General features: G+C 42.5%; 2 protein-coding genes across 2 annotated transcripts; both read left to right on the top strand.

Moving 5' to 3' along the window:
• The first annotated feature begins 1305 nt into the window (after positions 1–1305).
• Positions 1306–3101, top strand: LOC103321888 (very-long-chain 3-oxoacyl-CoA reductase 1-like). Its single transcript, XM_008223743.2, has 3 exons — positions 1306–2055; positions 2582–2651; positions 2759–3101. Exons 1-3 carry the CDS (start codon positions 1433–1435, stop codon positions 3020–3022), a joined length of 957 nt encoding a protein of 318 aa, XP_008221965.2. The 5' UTR covers positions 1306–1432; the 3' UTR covers positions 3023–3101.
• A 1333-nt stretch (positions 3102–4434) lies between these two features.
• LOC103321887 (very-long-chain 3-oxoacyl-CoA reductase 1-like) lies at positions 4435–6113 on the top strand. The gene is made up of 3 exons (XM_008223742.3): positions 4435–5151; positions 5453–5522; positions 5741–6113. The coding sequence occupies exons 1-3, from the start codon at positions 4532–4534 to the stop codon at positions 6002–6004; spliced, it is 954 nt and encodes a 317-aa protein (XP_008221964.2). The 5' UTR covers positions 4435–4531; the 3' UTR covers positions 6005–6113.
• The last annotated feature ends 7962 nt before the right edge of the window (positions 6114–14075 follow it).

Below are 14075 nucleotides of genomic sequence, written 5' to 3'. Positions count from 1 at the left end.
TTGGTAATGGATCTCACAGGGGAGCTGTGGCTGGGTTGGTATTTCGATGGAGGGTGGGGCGACTGGATCTCGCATGGCAGTGGTAAATGTTGACTTAAGACGGCTGGAGATTTGAATTAGAAAGGCTTCTACTGGGTTTGTGTGGGACGATCAGTTTGGTGGTTGTGGGCGGCTAGTGATGTGGTCGGGGTATACAATGGGGTGGTGGTGCAATGCCGCCGAATAAGATGATGTAGAACTTCGGGGATGTGTTAATTCTTTTTTGGTTTTTTAAATTTTTATGTTATTTTATTATTTTACATATTTGATTTTGAATAATTTCAAGCATTTTTAATATTTAATAGTTAAAATTACCAAAATACCCATGCCACATCAGTGGATTTAACAATTATTATTTGAAAACTAACAAAATGGAAGTTCATGGGGGAGATTGAGTCATTTAAAACTTCCGAGGGTAAACTGAGACAATTTGGAAACCATATGGGGGTATTTCAACAAATAAGCCTTTAATAAAAGTGATAGTCTAAACTATAAGGGGAGGGTTTCTTACACGCACACTACAAGGTGTCATGGGGTATCAAATCTGAAACCATTGTTATGCAAGTCAATGTCATTTTCACTAGGCTAGACCCCATTACAACGAGAACCCTTTTTCTTTGAAATGTGAGCTAGTGAGAAATAAAGCTTTATTTGAATGGAAACATTTGAAAGGAATAGGACAATGCTAAATGTGTTAAAAAGAATTAGAGAAACTAAGTAGATTGATGTAGAATGTTTGGAATGGATTTGAAATGACTATTTGCAATGAGTCATTTGGAATCTATTCGTTTTCTTCATTTTCTTCTCATTCAAATCTTGGCATACATAGATTGTAGTAGTCTAAACAAACAGGTTAATCATACAATGTGATCTAAAACCCTAAATTTGAAATTAATCCATCTAAATGGACACTAAAAGTGTGAGAGCTAAAACATGGACTACAACTTTACGAAATAGTATGGGCATAACTGTTGGCATCCGAGTTACATCCGTGAGCTACACCGACTCTAATAAACTAGTGAACTAAATGCGTTACCACATCATACTGATTACCGATCTATGGCATGGTGTGGTGTGGATGATGAAATTACGGTCTTGGTGGAAATAAACTAGAGAGTTTAGGTTGAACTCAGATATGAACAAAATTAAAACCATGAGATTTTTTTCTTTTCATTTTTGGTGACTGATATTTAATTATTTTGGTGTCGGTTGTTATTTAATTATTTCGCTGTAGGTTGTTGTATAGGTATTTATTTTCATTATCCCATACTGTTCTTTTGCTCTCCTCTCACCATCAAACTTAATTACAGGATCCTACTTCAACTTTCTCATCCTAGTCTCCAAATTTTATATATAAACACCCGATTGAATATATCTATAAGATTATATATCAATGGAATTCCAAGAACTTTTCACAGTGGTAGCAACCACTATAGGCTTCATCTCTCTTTGCAAAACCTCCATCAATTTTCTCAGATGGGTTTGGGTCATGTTTCTGAGACCCCCCAAGAATCTCAAGGAGTATGGATCATGGGCTCTCATCACTGGCGCAGCTGATGGAATTGGCAGAGCCCTTGCCTTTGAAATGGCTGCAAAGGGTCTTAACCTAGTGCTGCTTGATCGAAACGCTTCAAAGCTTGAAGCTACCGCCAACGAAATACATGAAAGATTTGGTGAACGAGTTGAGATCAAGAAAATTGTCATGGACTTGGCCAAACTCAGTGGGGAGGAGATAGCTAAAGCCATAGAGGAGGAAATAAAAGGGCTTGATGTTGGTGTTTTGGTTAACAATGCAGGAGTGGCTTACTCTTATGGAAAGTTTTTTCATGAGGTTGACGATTTGGAGCTGATGGATAGCATTAAGGTGAACATGGAGGCTGCCACGTGGATCACTTGGGTAGTGCTTCCAAGTATGCTCAAGAAGAAGAAGGGAGCTATTGTCAATATTGGCTCTGGCTCTGGTTCCTCTGCCATCCCTTCTTTTCCTCTCTACACTAATTATGCTGCTTCCAAAGCGTGAGTTAATTTCTTGATTAAGCCTTTCATTTTGTTTCATAATTTGCAGTAATTTTGTGGTTGAATCTTGAATGTCTTTAGTGCATTCTATGTCTTGTAGCCGTGTGGGATTGAAGGTTTTGCATTTTTACTTCCATACGCAACAAGTTTCTCAAAACGAAAAAAGTCTTCTTCTTTTGTTTTTTGTTTTTTTTTTAACGAAGAAATTCTTCTTTTGTTTTTTGTCAACACGAAAAAAGAATTTTATCAAAAATTTGTTAGGGAATATTCACGTCGCGTCACATCATAGATGTACATTTCCAAAGTCATGAAATATTTAGACATAAATTAAGTCATAGTTAATCAAAGTAATGTACTTCGTACGTCTTAAATTTGAAATCTCATTCTTGTATTTATTAGAAAATCCATACAAAGGATCCGAATTTCATAACAAAAGCCGAAATAATCTTGACACTTTGAAATTCAAAGTTTGAATGGTAGGTGTAACTGCATATATCATGAATTTATGAGTTATGATATTATATAGGTACCTTTCAATGTTCTCAAGAAGCATAAGTTTGGAATACAAGCAGCATGGAATTGACATTCAGTGCCAGGTTCTCATTCTTTTTCTTCTTCTTTGAAATTAATAAAAATGGCTGCTTTTTTTCATATGAATTATGTAGATGTTGCTTATAATTAATTAATTAATTAATTAATGCAGATTCCTATGTTCGTGTCGACAAGGTTGTCAAGGACCAAGGCGTATCCCTTGTTCGTCCCAACGCCAGAGACGTATAGCAAAGCAAGCATACGATGGATTGGTTATGAGCATCAATGTTCGCCCTACTGGGGCCATTCTCTGCAGTGCCTCCTAACACATCCGTTGCCCGACGTCGTATTGAGTGCATTCATTTTTTGGTACTCTCAGAGGATCAGAAAGAGAGGCCAATTGAAAAACTTGCACAAGAACAATATGGCACCATGAAAATCCCTGTTGTATGGATAATATGTCAATTGTCTTTCTTAGATGCATAATAATTAATATCGTTGTTTTAAATAAACAAGTTCAAAGACAATGACTTTATTTCCTCGATTTTCTCAACAAAAATTAGCAAATAAGTGGGTAGGTAACTCTGCTAGCCGATACAACTAATAACGCCCATTTAGTGTAAAGATACTCGTCTAATTCTCTACCTTGCATTGCATGTACCCTAATCTTATTAAAAATTTCACAAGATTATGTATGTATAGGTAATATCAATTGTCTTTCTTAGATGCATAATAATTAATATCGTTGTTTTAAATAAACAAATTCAAAGACAATGACTTTATTTCCTCAATTTTCTCAACAAAAATTAGCAAATAAATGGGTAGGCAACTCTATTAGCTGATACGACTAATAACACCCATTTAGTGTAGAGATACTCACCTAATTCTCTACCTTGCATTGTATGTACTCTTAGCTCATTAAAAAATTCACAAGATTATGTATGTATGGGTAATATGTCAATTGTCTTTCTTAGATGCATAATAATTAATATCATTGTTTTAAATAAATAAATTCAAAGATAATGACTTTATTTTCTCAATTTTCTCAACAAAAATTAGCAAACAAATGGATAGGCAACTCTATTAATCGATACGACTAATAACGCCCATTTAGTGTAGAGATACTCGCCTAAATTTCTACCTTGCATTGCATGTACCATAATCTCATTAAAAATTTCACAAGATTATGTAATTGTCCTTAAATTCAATAGTATACAATTGTAATATAAAATTTTCAAATTTTAAAACTAGATGGACTTCATTACTTGCCCCAAGGTGCAAACCAAAATATACTAATAATAATTTGGCATCATTTAATTGGGGAATCTTTTGAACTATTCATTTGGCATAGCCCCATATGGCATCTGACACACGTTACAAGTTCACTTTTCACCATTAGATTTTTCTTTTTTCCTTTTTCTTTTTCTTGGGTTTGAGACTCCTTCTCCTTGCCTTCTTTAATTATTGTTGCTCATGACTCTTCCACTCATTTACTATGGAAAAGGACAAAAGCAAGTTAAGGGTTATTATTATTTACGTAAATAGTGATAATTCTTGCAAAAGGCTTGTGGTGTTTCCATTTATTGCCATAGCAACTTAAAGGCAACTACCATTCACATGAGATATGAGAAAAGAAATTTATATAGAATTTTAGTGTGGGAAGTGAAAAATATGACTAAGTATTTATTTTTAAAAAATTCTGAAATTTTATTTTATTTTTTCGATGTTTTTTTAAAAAAAATTTGTTGCTGACGTTAGACAACAACCCACGCTATTCTTGTCTTTGGGCCAGGCGTGTGGAGCTCACCAACTGCCCTGGCTGCAGTTGCCCGCTGGAAACACTTTTTGGGCCTAGGCCCCCCCTTGCCCGGGCAAGGGGTTGCCTGCTGGAACTTCTCGTACTGGTAAACCAAACCCTACCAATTTCTCCACTGAAACTCTGGCGATGGAATTCCAAGAAATTTTCGTAGTGGCAACAAGCACTGTAGGCTTTATCTCTCTTTGTAAACCCATCATAAGTTTTCTCAGATGGGTATGGGTCGTGTTTCTGAGACCCCCAAAGAATTTCAAGGACTATGGCTCATGGGCTCTCATCACTGGCTCCACTGATGAAATTGGAAAAGCCCTTGCCTTTGAAATGGCTTCAAAGGGCCTTAACCTTGTCTTGGTTGGTCGAAACCCTTCAAAGCTTGAAGTTACCTCCACTGAATTACATGAAAAATATGGTGGGCAAATTCAGATTAAGAACATTGTCATTGACTTGGCCAAGTTCAGTGGGGAGGAGATAGGAAATGCCATAGAGGAAGGAATAAAAGGCCTTGATGTTGGCATTTTGATTAATAATGCAGGGGTGGCTTACCCTTATGCAAGGTTCTTTCATGAGGTTGATTTGGAGCTGATGGAGAGCACTATGAAGGTGAACATAGAGGGGGCCACTTGGGTGACTAAGGCAGTGCTTCCAATTATGCTTAAGAAGAAGAAAGGAGCAATTGTCAACGTTGGCTCTGCTTCCTCTGAGATCCTCCCTTCTTACCCTCTTTACACTGTTTATGCTGCCTCCAAAGCGTGAGTTTTCTTAGATCTTTGTTTCATATTTTGCTTCATTTGTTTTGGTTGGAGAACGAACCTCTCAAATGCATTCTATATATTACACCAGTTTGATTAATTTGAAGCCCTTAAAGTTTTGGGAGAAATTAAACATTATGACAAAAGATGGGAGTTAATGAGTTACCATATGATCTGTCTTGGCCCTCTTGGGAAACCCAATTCATCTTAGCACCTTCAAATGGGGTCCTAACTAATTATGATGTTCCCTGCATATCGTAAGTTGTCACTTACTTCATATATTGAGTTATGGCATTGGCAGGTACATTTCAATGTTCTCAAAATCCATTAGTTTGGAATACAAGAAGCATGGAATTGACGTTCAGTGTCAGGTTCTCATTCTTCCCCCTGGATCCTTTTGACATGAATAATTGGGTGTTTTCATTTGTTTATATCCAAATAGACATATATTTTGTCTTCCAATTTGGAAATTTCATGGGAAACTTAAGTCCATCATTTGGGGAAAAAGTGCCATCTCTGTATGAAGAAGGTTGTTCATGCTGCTCCTACATAAATATTAGTCTTACCCTCCTGCCTATGCTTAATGCAGATTCCTATGTTGGTGGCAACAAAGATGACAAAGTTAAAGCCATCTTCCTTCTTCGTTGCATCACCAGAGATGTACAGCAAAGCAAGCATGAGATGGATTGGCTATGAGCATCTGTGCACACCCTATTGGGGTCACTCTGTGCAGTGGCTCATAATACATGTTTTGCCTGATGTGTTATTGAATGCCATCATCCTTAGGTACTTCGTTGGGATGCGAAGGAGAGGCCAATTGAAGGAGGCACAGAACAAAAGTAAACAAATGTAGCCAGCAACAGAAAAATTTATGAGTTGCATTTGATGCAGCATTGAAATTGTGCTCAACTAGATATTACTTTTTCTGGATGAATAAATTTACAACTAATGTATTCGTTTTTGGTTGTGTGTTGTGTTGTGTCTCGTTCCTATCGGAACTTGGAACTATCGAATGATGATGAGCCAATCTAAGCTTAGTCTCTGTTTGCAGAGAGTAGCCAAACTATGCAGCTGGTCTGGTTGTGTGGTCCGTCAACTAACTTTAATTTGGCCTTACTTCTCAACCAGGGCATAGATTGATGGCACGTTAAAATAAGTTTATTTTTCTATAAAAAGACAACAGAAATTTATTAGATAAATGGAAATAAAGAGTACAAAGGGGCATAAAGGGAGCTATTCCAATAACAATACCCATTGATCTGAGTCAATCATAAAGCTGGAACGATCTAGAGGGCTTTTACCATAATGAGATATTTAATTTTTATAAACAAACTATAAACAAACTAAAAAAATGACAGCTGGCTCTATTAAATTTAATTTTGATTATTAAATTACTTTGATTCCCTATTAAGTGTTTTGGGTTTTTTTTATGCGGTTTTGAGGTTGGGTTTGTTTTAAGAAATAAATTATAGTTTTGTAATTTAAATGAAATTAAAAACCTTTTTGTTATGTTGTAAATGGGCTTTGGGTGTGTTTCTAAAGTCTATTTCATATAGGATTTTTTTATAATTTGGACCTCTATATTATGTATAATAGAGAATCTCCCTAAAATAATTTTAATAATACCAATGTAATGAATGAAAAGTGTGGGAGCAGATATTTTCGTCTCCAATCACAGCTCGCCACGTGGAAAAGAAGATTATCTCTTTTAATTAATTAATTGAACCAGTTTATCTGGCCAATTAATTAATTGGGATAAATATCTTAATTAACATGATATTATCTTTATTTAATAAGATAATATCATTAATTAAGATATTATCCTAATAAAGAGAAGATAATGTCATTATCTCATATATTATCTCCATAAAAAGAGATAATATCATTTAATTAGATATTATCTTAGTCCGACTCGATCCCTACGAATTTGGGTAGAGAATAAACTCAGCATATTCTCTACGAAACCCTAGCCCCGAGGCTCCTATAAATAGATGACTTCATTCATCATTCAAGGTACATCTAAACCTACTCCTAATACCCGAGAAAAATACCCGAAGCTCTCTCTTTCTCCCTCTCCACTCTCCATATTTTCTCCACACGGCTCCGGCCACCACACACGGCTCCGGCCGCCCGGTTCACACCCTACATAAACACTACTCCGTACCCTTTGCTTAGCTATTGTTTTCCTACAAACACTCGAACTAACTTAGGCATCGGAGGGCCTTTGGCCAACACCCGGGTGTGGTCTATTACTCAATCTGTTTTACAGGAATCGAGGAAGAGAGAGAAGGAAGATCGAAGGTTGAAGGATCTAGAAGCGAATATTCTCCCGTGAGATTATTTGCACAAACATTTGGTGCTTTCATTGAGAGCACGAGTTATACTCAACGCGTGCTCAAGGAATCCGTTCCTCCTATTTTCCAATCCTCCGAAGCCTTCCAAACAACCATGGTTGGAAGCAAACGCACTAGGAGCAAAACCGCCGCGGCTCGATCCGAGATGGCCCAAAGCCATTCCACCCACGATCCCGCGATCGACATGGTGGCACCACCACCTCTCGCCACCGTGCCACCTACCGGACCCGCAACCGGATCTAGCAACCTCCGTGGCACTGCCGCCGAACATGGTGGACCCTCCCATCAAGGTGGGCTCGTTACCACCACCGATTTAGGCCCGGTCTTGGAGCAACTTCAAGCGTTCCCTCCATTGCCTCCACGCTCGACGCACGCTTTTGGGTACACGTCCAATGAAACCCTAGGCCATGTGCCATTGGGCTCCACACGCTTCTCTCCTCCCGATCCACAAAGTCAAGCGGATCTCAACCTGAAAGTCGACCAGCTAGCTCAGAGAATGGACGACCAAAATGCTCTTATGAGGCAGCTCATTAATCAAATAAGCATGGCTCAAAATCTTGGCCTTGGACAACCGGCGAAGAGAGAAGAATAGACGAACGCATCGGTGGCGTTCAACGGGCACCAAGCGGGTCGAGCGGAGCGGCGGACAAAGCGATGTACAACCACGTGATCGGCTTGCCGACATGTCGCAAGCATTTGCAAGCCACACGCAAAGCAACGTCGCGAAAGGCTCGGCCCACGACTTGCGTCCGTGCTCGCTGGGCCCGCAGGAAATGTGCTTCAAAGGCTAGGCTCGGGGAGATCAAGCCGACAATCACCGCAATGAGGATCGTGAAGATAGGCGCCGGCCCACTCAAGAAATATTCACGAAGGCTAGGCCCCGGGAGGTCAACCCGGTAACCATCGCAATGAGGATTGTGAAGAGAGACACTCCGATCGCCGTCAAGCCGCAGAAAATTCCTCGCATAGCGCGATCCACCAACACGCCTCCTAGGCGCGCGGACGGAGAGGACCGACCCGCGCGGACCAACGAGGAGGTCAATGCGTCGCCCGAATCGCAAAAGTCGCCAACGTGATCGACCAGCAATGCGCGCGGAAGACGTTGAGAAGCTTGTGAATGACCGACTTCGAGACTTAAAGACTAGCGGGAACCTCGAGGATGCACTACGTAAGGAGATGGACCAGCGATCTCTACTCCTTTCACCCACGAAATCGAGCGTGCTCCTCCGGCGATTCTCGCTTCGTTTACGCATTTCAAGGGAGATTCCGATCCCGAGAGCCACCTAAAATACTTCAAAAGTGTCATGATCCTCCACAAGGCCGACGATGCACTGATGTGCAAGGCGTTCGCAATGACCTTGCGAGGAACACCGGGGACTGGTTCCACACCCTGCCATCTGGGTCGATCAACAGTTTCAAGGAGCTTGCCTATGTCTTCACTAAAGAATACACTTCTTATCGGACGATCAAGAAGAATCCAGACCATCTGTTCAACCTGCACAAGAAGTCCATTGAATCCCTGCGAGACTACATCAAGAGGTTCAAAGCGGAGAGGGCAAACATTGTAGGATGTGATGACCAAATTGCGTCCTCTGCCTTCAAGAGGGTTGCTAATCGAATGTGAGTGTCGCGAGTGACCATCTATCCTCGCCAAACACTGGTAGAAGTCTTCGCTATAGCGAGCGCTCGCATTATGGGACGACGACCGGATCGCCACGAAGAAGGCGATCAAGTAGGTGCGAGCAAGCCAAGAGAACGGCAAGCGTAGATCACAGCCTCGGAGGTGCTTACGCATGGAGAGCTACACCAAGTTCACTATCCCGATACACAGATCTTGGCCCAAGTAAAAGACATGCCTTGGTTGAAGAAACCATCGCCTTTAAAGAAACCCAACCAAGAAGGATACCAGTAGATACTGCACATTACATGAAGGGCATGGTCATTACACAAGCTGTTTCGCCTGGAAAGGCACCTTGAAGATCTAGTCAGAGATGGCCATTGCACGAATTCATCGCAAGGAGGGCTATCCAGCAAATCAAGGATTGTGACGCGCTAACGATGAACCTCAACGAAAAGGTCATATGGATCAACACGATCCTAGCCGACTCCAAAAGCCCGAACTGACCACCAGGGGGCAAAAGAGAAAGATCAAGCAGGCGACTTCCGTCTCTTAAGCCGTCACTAGCTACCAAGTTGTGGAAGACGAACCTTTCATCATCTTTCAATGGAAGGAAGTTCTAAGACAATTAAATACCCATCACCTCCAAGGGTACTATCCATGAAGCTCTTCACCTATCAGCTCGACTCTAAAGGCGACCAAGCCTTCCTCACCTTCATTGAAGACAAGTTACTTTTGATGTTACTCATGGACTCATCGACACGTCTTCGGACGTAGGCCAAACGGGTCACCATCATCGACACGTCTCCGGACGTAGGCCAAACGAGCCACACACATCGACACGTCTCGGACGTAGGCCAAAGGTCATACACATCGACACGTCTTGGGCGTAGGCCAAACGGGTCACCATCATCGACACGTCTCGGGACGTAGGCCAAACGGGCCACACACATCGACACGTCTCGGGCGTAGGCCAAGCGGGTCATACACATCGACACGTCCCGGACGTAGGCCAAGCACGGGCCACTATCATTGACACGTCCCCGACGTAGGCCAAACGAGCAACTATCGCATCGACACGTCTCGGGCGTAGGCCAAACGGGTCACACATCGACACGTCTTGGGCGTAGGCCAAACGGGTCACCATCCGACACGTCTCGGGCGTAGGCCAAACGAGCCACACACATCGACACGTCTCCGGGCGTAGGCCAAACGGGTCATACACCGACACGTCTTGGGCGTAGGCCAAACGGGTCACCATCATCGACACGTCTCGGGCGTAGGCCAAACGGGCCACACACATCGACACGTCTCGGGCGTAGGCCAAAGGTCATACACGCCGACACGTCCCCGGGCGTAGGCCAAACGAGCCACTATCATCGACACGTCTTCGGCGTAGGCCAAACGGGTCACTCTCGCCGACACGTCTCGGGCGTAGGCCAAGCGGGCCACACTCATCGACACGCCTCGGGCGTAGGCTAAAAGGATCGCATACACCGACCACGTCCCGGGACGTAGGTCAAACGGGCCACTATCGCCGACACTCTCCGGACGTAGGCCAAGCGGGTCACACATCGACACGTCTCGGATGTAGGCCAACGGGCCACTATCATTGACACGTCCCGCACGTAGGCCAACGGGCCACTATCGCATCGACATGTCTCGGGCGTAGACCAAACGGGTCACACACATCGACACGTCTTGGGCGTAGGCCAAACGGGTCACTTTCGCCGACACGTCTCTGCGTAGGCCAAACGGGTCACTCATCGACATCGCGTCTCGGGCGTAGGCCAAACAGGCCACACTTATCGACACGCCTCCGGACGTAGGCCAAACGGGTCACACATCGACACGCCCCGGGCGTAGGTCAAACGGGCCACTATTATCGACACGTCTCGGGACGAGGCCAAACGGGTCACACATCGACACGTCTCGCGTAGGCCAAGCGAGCCACTATCCGACATGTCTCGGGCGTAGACCAAACGGGTCACACACATCGACACGTCTTCGGACGTAGGCCAAACGGGTCACTTTCATCGACACGTCTCCGGACGTAGGCCAAACGGGTCACTCTCATCGACACGTCTCCGGACATAGGCCAAACGGGCCACCCTCATTGACACGTCCCCGACGTAGGCAAAACATGCCTCAACCGAAGCACTCAAGCGTTCACAAGACACTATGCAAATTGAAGTTGAAAAAATAACTGAAATTTCCTTAGTAAAGTGACCAAGCGGCCAAAGTTCAACAAAAAGAAGACGATCAGGCAAGACCAATTACTCTAAATGAGAAAGCAGACTACAAAAGCTAAAAAGAGATAAAGAAGTCTTCATCTATTCCGAGACGCCAGAGATCCCGATCTGCAGCCACTTCGTCATGTCGATCACCACACTCTCACTCCACCTGCCGATCCTCAACGTCTGCCCCCACCTCCTTTTTGAAGGAGAAGAAATGTTGCTTCCTTTGTTTTTCCAAAGAAAGACTTGAGAAAGCACCAAGATCGCCACTGATGGATTTGGTCAACCAGCTCTGCACAAGAGGATGGACTTGATAGAAATTGCGTCTTTAGCATCGGACACGCTGCATCCCCTGCAGGCTAGATTTTTCAACCTTTGGATCAGCCGCTGAAGTTGCAGAAGGACCTTTCGTTCGGGCAGATGACTCTCTTGCTTTCCTAGCCTCCGCCAACCTCACTTCCAAAGGAATTTGCGACGTCGAATCAACTCCACGCTTGATTGCTCGTGACTCAACAGTTGAAACATGATGGTTGGATGGATGAGCAGACTGCCCAGATCGACTTCCAATCTTCGACTAGTACAAACGACTCAAATTTCAAAAAGGAGCATCCGCATCTCTTTGCCTCTCAACAAGTGAGCTAGATCGCGCACAGACTACTTTACGGAGCATATCACGATCTCCAAACTCATCAGGCTTGAGCTCTTGAAGACTTGACATCAGCCTTCCTCTTTTAGGGGAGTTTAGCAAAACACTCCTCATGTCCAGCAGGCAGATCATCAAGGTTCGAACCATCCTGCTTCCATCTATCGACATCCTTAGCAGGGGGCAGTCCACCAACTTTCTCCGATCGTCGCTCGGCCGCCGTGTCACCGCCGACCAATCGTCTTTGGCCGCCCGATCACGGCGACAACCAGCCTAGTCCCACCCAACTGGTCCTCGCCTTGAAAAAGAGAAGCGAAGAAAAATTTACGTGCTCGACTTACTTTGGGATGCACGGCAACTCCTCTCTTCGACAAGCAGTACAAAATTCTCCAAGATCTTTCTCAAGCTAGAAAGTAGAGAAGTTAAGTTTGCAATGTAAGAAAGAGTGAAGAGAAGCCCTGTATTTGTATAAGTTGGACAACTCAGGTCAAGAAGGAATCGCAAGCTCATTCCTATTGGGAATCCAACTCCAAGAACATCAGAAGCCTACGCCAATTAGTAATTCTATCTACAAAAAGCCCAGACGGTTGGAGGCCGAAAAAATAATTTCATCTCCTACATGCCACACAAGCGCCATGAAGTGAGGGCATTTGTGGAGCAGATATTTTCGTCTCCAATCACAGCTCGCCACGTGGAAAGAAGATTATCTCTTTTAATTAATTAATTGAACAGTTTATCTGGCCAATTAATTAATTGGGATAAATATCTTAATTAACATGATATTATCTTTATTTAATAAGATAATATCATTAATTAAGATATTATCCTAATAAAGAGAAGATAATGTCATTATCTCATATATTATCTCCATAAAAAGAGATAATATCATTTAATTAGATATTATCTTAGTCCGACTCGATCCCTACGAATTTGGGTAGAGAATAAACTCAGCATATTCTCTACGAAACCCTAGCCCCGAGGCTCCTATAAATAGATGACTTCATTCATCATTCAAGGTACATCTAAACCTACTCCTAATACCCGAGAAAAATACCCGAAGCTCTCTCTTTCTCCCTCTCCACTCTCCATATTTTCTCCACACGGCTCCGGCCACCACACACGGCTCCGGCCGCCCGGTTCACACCCTACATAAACACTACTCCGTACCCTTTGCTTAGCTATTGTTTTCCTACAAACACTCGAACTAACTTAGGCATCGGAGGGCCTTTGGCCAACACCCCGGGTGTGGTCTATTACTCCAATCTGTTTTACAGGAATCGAGGAAGAGAGAGAAGGAAGATCGAAGGTTGAAGGATCTAGAAGCGAATATTCTCCCGTGAGATTATTTGCACAAACAAAAAGTGTGGACACTTAAGCAAAAATCTATAGATTCAGCAAGTAATTCAAACTGTTGGCCAAATTGCAATTACATTTTCATACATATATAATAAAGGCCTGAGTTTCGTTTAGTTTACCCTCTAGAACCGTCTTCCACCTGCAACATTTGAAGAAATCTCCATTGGTAGGTGCGTGGTGCTGCATAATCAAAATTTTCATAAATAAGGGTCCCTCCAAGCTGCCTCTAAAATTATTATCTTTAAATATAACGACATTTATGAAGACTTTATAAACCAAAATAATGAGGATTTATAACACCTATAACAAGGTTTGTTTGGAGTCACCCCACCATTTTGTAGTAACTTTTATTCTTGGGTCAAATTTGTCATCAATAAGCCATCTTCATTTATTCTTTTTGAGGACCTTTTCTATTGAGATGTGCGATGATATATTAAATCTACACACATTATACGGATGCTAAAACTCAAATCTATGATCTTTCAAAGGGGAGCAATTGTTCTATACCACTATACCAATGGGTTCTTTGCTAAGTCATTTTCATTTTTATTATGTCATCTCCAACCCATGAGGCCAAACCCAAAATATCATAAATTTTAGCCTAATTTATCTCCCAACTCAAGAAAAGTAAGGAGCTAAAATTTGACAAAATCCAAACTTGGGGCAAATACCAGTCTAAGCAAGAAAACTTTTTGGTGTAGCCCACTCAAGGCTAA

The sequence above is a fragment of the Prunus mume genome, linkage group LG2 (assembly GCF_029339155.1).
Source record: "Prunus mume cultivar Tortuosa linkage group LG2, ASM2933915v1, whole genome shotgun sequence".
NCBI classification, from domain to species: domain Eukaryota; kingdom Viridiplantae; phylum Streptophyta; class Magnoliopsida; order Rosales; family Rosaceae; genus Prunus; species Prunus mume.
The sequence above is the reverse complement of the archived record's forward strand: the minus strand, read 5'-3'. Positions and strand labels throughout refer to the sequence as shown.